Source organism: Pteropus alecto, unplaced genomic scaffold, assembly GCF_000325575.1.
Source record: "Pteropus alecto unplaced genomic scaffold, ASM32557v1 scaffold215, whole genome shotgun sequence".
NCBI lineage: Eukaryota > Metazoa > Chordata > Mammalia > Chiroptera > Pteropodidae > Pteropus > Pteropus alecto.
Window position 1 is genome coordinate 4,823 of NW_006436287.1, and position 3,569 is coordinate 8,391.

At 43.9% G+C, this 3,569-nt stretch overlaps 1 protein-coding gene across 1 annotated transcript in view; it reads left to right on the forward strand.

Moving 5' to 3' along the window:
• Positions 1-1,638: 1,638 nt before the first annotated feature.
• TTC36 (tetratricopeptide repeat domain 36) overlaps positions 1,639-3,569 on the forward strand; it is a 5,371-nt gene continuing 3,440 nt past the window's right edge. The window contains exons 1-2 of the mRNA XM_015589935.2: positions 1,639-1,762; positions 2,773-2,961. Of these exons, the coding sequence (XP_015445421.2) occupies positions 1,645-1,762; positions 2,773-2,961 (307 nt within the window). The 5' untranslated portion in view covers positions 1,639-1,644. The remainder of the gene's footprint in view (positions 1,763-2,772; positions 2,962-3,569) is intronic.

Here is a 3,569-nt window from a genome sequence, read left to right on the forward strand (position 1 = left end):
CACACACACACACATCATCATCAAAATGCCAAAGGTTAAATACAAAGAGAGAATCTTAAAAGCAGCAAGAAAAAAGCAGTTAGTTACCTACAAGGGAGCACCCGTAAGCCTGGAAGTTGATTTCTCAAAAGAAACTTTGCTGGACAGAAGGGCTTGGCACAAAATATTTCAAAGTGATGAAAATCCAGGATCTACAAACAAGATTACGTTATTCAGCAAAGCTATTATTTAGAGTGGAAGGACAGAAAAAGAGCTTCCCAGACAAAAATAAGCTAAAGGAATTTATCATCACCAAGCCAGTATTACAGGAAATGTTGTAGGGACTTCTTTGAGAAGAAAAAATATGTATCAAAAACAGGAATAAAGAATGGTAAAAACTACATTCCTATCAATAAGTACCTTAAATGGAAAAGAATTAAGTGTGCCAACCAAAAGGTAGAGTGGCTGAAAGAATAAGAGAACAAGACTCCTACATATAAAAAGGAAGGGGATGGAAAAAGATATTGCTTTGATGGACCTAGAAGGTATTTAAGTCAGACCAAGAAAGATAAATACTATATGATTTCACTTATATGTGGAATTTAAGGAATCAAAAGAACAAACTAATCAAAAAAAGATTCATGAATATAGTGGACAATTTGGTGTCAGATAGAGGGGAGGGGGGCTTGGGGGGCTGGGAGAATGGGGTGAAGGATTAAAGAAGTACAAATTAGTAGCTGATGGGTGGTCACAGGGATGGGGAGCACAACATAGGGAATGCAGTTAGCATTAATACATTGGCTACGTGGAGGGTCAGGGGAGGGAGGGAGCAATTGGAGGGATCATTTTAGGAACTATATAGATGTCTAACCAATGTACTGTATACTTGAAACTAATTAAAATTTTATTAAAAATTATAAAAAATGACGTTTTTGAACATGTTTACTGTATATGCATTTTTAAGTGATAGTTTAATTAATAAACATGTCAAGATCATTGCTGCACATGGTGGAGCTTTCTTTTGACTGGCTGGGGTGAGAAATGGAGGTGAAGTATGGCCTATAATCCAATTAGAAAGTACCTTCCACAGTCCTTTATTTTAAGGTGGAATCATTGAATCATTCCTCCTTCCCTTCTTTCAGGGGCTACTGCATCCTGGCTGTCTTACCATATTTTCTTCCCTTACACATCAATAACTTCGTTCAGGACCTAATTAATTCTGGGTATGAGGAAGGTGTCAAGAAGGCAAAGGAAGAGTTCCTTTATCACCTTCGTATCCCCCTCTCCTTCATCCGTAGGTGTTGAAAGTAGTGGCTTCTAGTGATTTTCTTCCAATCTATGAATATAATAAAATAAAAGCATTTCAGGGAGAACCTGAAAAGCACCCTCTCTTCACTCCACCTTAAGGCTGAAATTGGATTTATTTACTGTTTCTCATAGGCCTGGGGTGGGGTGGAGAGGCAGTTAAGAAATGCCTGTAAATGTTCTGCAAGCCAGGATCACTAACCCCAGGCCAAAGGGAGGTTGAGTTTATACTACAGCCAAAAGAATGGAACACTCCTCATGGGGGACAGTCCTCAAACAGAACCTCCCTCTAGATCAACTGACTGTGAGGCTAAGCCTCCACCCCCTTCTTTCTCTCTCTCTCATCCTGAGTTGAGCACCATGGGGACTCTAAATGATCGGGCAGTGTTACAAGCCATCTTCAACCCTGACACCCCTTTTGGAGATGTTGTTGGGTTGGACCTGGGAGAGGAAGCTGAGAAGGAACAAGTAGATGAAAGTAAGTATTTGACCTTGAAGTACAGCTCTCCACACTGGCTGGTCCGCAGACCTCCCTGGGGTGATAGAGGGAGGTGGTTTTACAAGGTCCCTTGTTTGTTCCATGACTGTTGGGTGATGATTGAGACTGGAAGCTGAGAGGCTGGCTGATCCTTAGTGCAATGACAGGAGGTTGGCAAAGTCACACCGAGTGGAGAAAGCCAGAGTTTGTCTCAGTCCTCAGCCCTCACACCTCTGAACTTAACCACTTAATTCTCCCCAAGCTCCAAGCTTAACTGTTACAGCAGGAGGAGGGCAATATTAAACTCTCACATCTTTGTCATAACAGAGTTTATCACTCCCCAGAGAATGGAGGGCAGGAACAGAGCAAGGCACAGCTCAGCTGAATAGTTCCAATCTAAGCAAGCATTCAGTGTTACATACCATATATGCCAAGCACTGAGCTGATCCTTTCACAGTGAGTGCACTCCTTGGCTTTTCCATCGGGTGCTAATGGAGAACAGAGACTGATGTCCCCACCAGAAGTTTTTGGTGCCCTTTGTTTCTAAAGGAGTAAGACCTAAGCTTTACTGAGACTTCAGGCTGAAAAGCTGAGGGATACATGAGAAGTGATTTTCATGACTTGGGAATATATCATGGTGATCTTTCTGTTGGAGGCAATGTGAGGACAGGCTAAGGAGCCAGGAAGTCCTGGATTCAAATCCAAGCTGTGCAACTCATAGGCTGTGTGACCTTGAACAAGTCTTTTAACTACAGGCTAAAGAGTTTGAGCTTTATTCTCCTGACAATGGGGAGTCAACCAAGGTCCCTCTGGGACTCAGGCATTGCTAGCTCTCAGCCTTGGTGACCTCAGCTCCCTCTGCCCCAAATACTGCATCTGACAACTGCTGTGACCCACATCTCAGCCTAGTCAGTTCTGGCTCAGGTGCCAGGTTTCCAAAGCCTGAGATGGCCTTTGATTCTTGCTCCCAACCACATACCTGTCCCCTCCTGGCTACCTCCCTGACACAGATGAAGTTTTCCCTCGAGAACAGCTGAACCAGTCCAAGGCCCTGGAACTGCAGGGGGTGACAGCAGCAGAGGCTGGTGACCTCAGCACAGCCTTGGAGAGGTTTGGCCAAGCCATCAACCTGCTGCCTGAGAGGGCCTCAGCCTACAACAACCGAGCCCAGGCCCGACGTCTTCAGGGAGATGTGACAGGTGAGGGGAGATACCCTGGAACCACTGCAGAAGCAGCCCTGAAGTGCACAGACAAGAGACGAAGTGGCTGTGGGGCCAGGGAATGGGGGTAGGGAGTCATTAAACACCTCTGGAATCTGCATTCTTACCTGCTAAAGTCTTGGGGCTATTGTGAAAGTCAGAAGTCAGAATAGATGTGTTCCAATTATTTATTTAACAAACTTTTAATGAGTCAACTATTGTAGCAGAGGGCCAGGTGCTTGAGGACACAAAGATAAAAGATATACTACTTTATGGCAACTACTATGTACCAAGCACTAAGCACTTTACATGTAAGATGCAGTAATTCATTTAATCCTCACAAAGACCCTGAAAGGTATGCACTGTTGTTATCTCCCTTTATAGATGAAAAAACTGAAGTGTGGAGGTTAAGTAGTTTGCTACTCTCATACAGCTAAGAAGTGGCAGAGCTGGGATTTGAACCAGGTAGTAGGGCTCCAGAGTGTATGCTCTTAGTCCCCACATGATACCGCTTCTCAAGCTCACAGTCTAGGGGTAGGACAGACACGTAATTATACCACCATAAGAAGATGAGAGAGATTTGTTCCTGAAGGGTGAGTTTTGAAGGA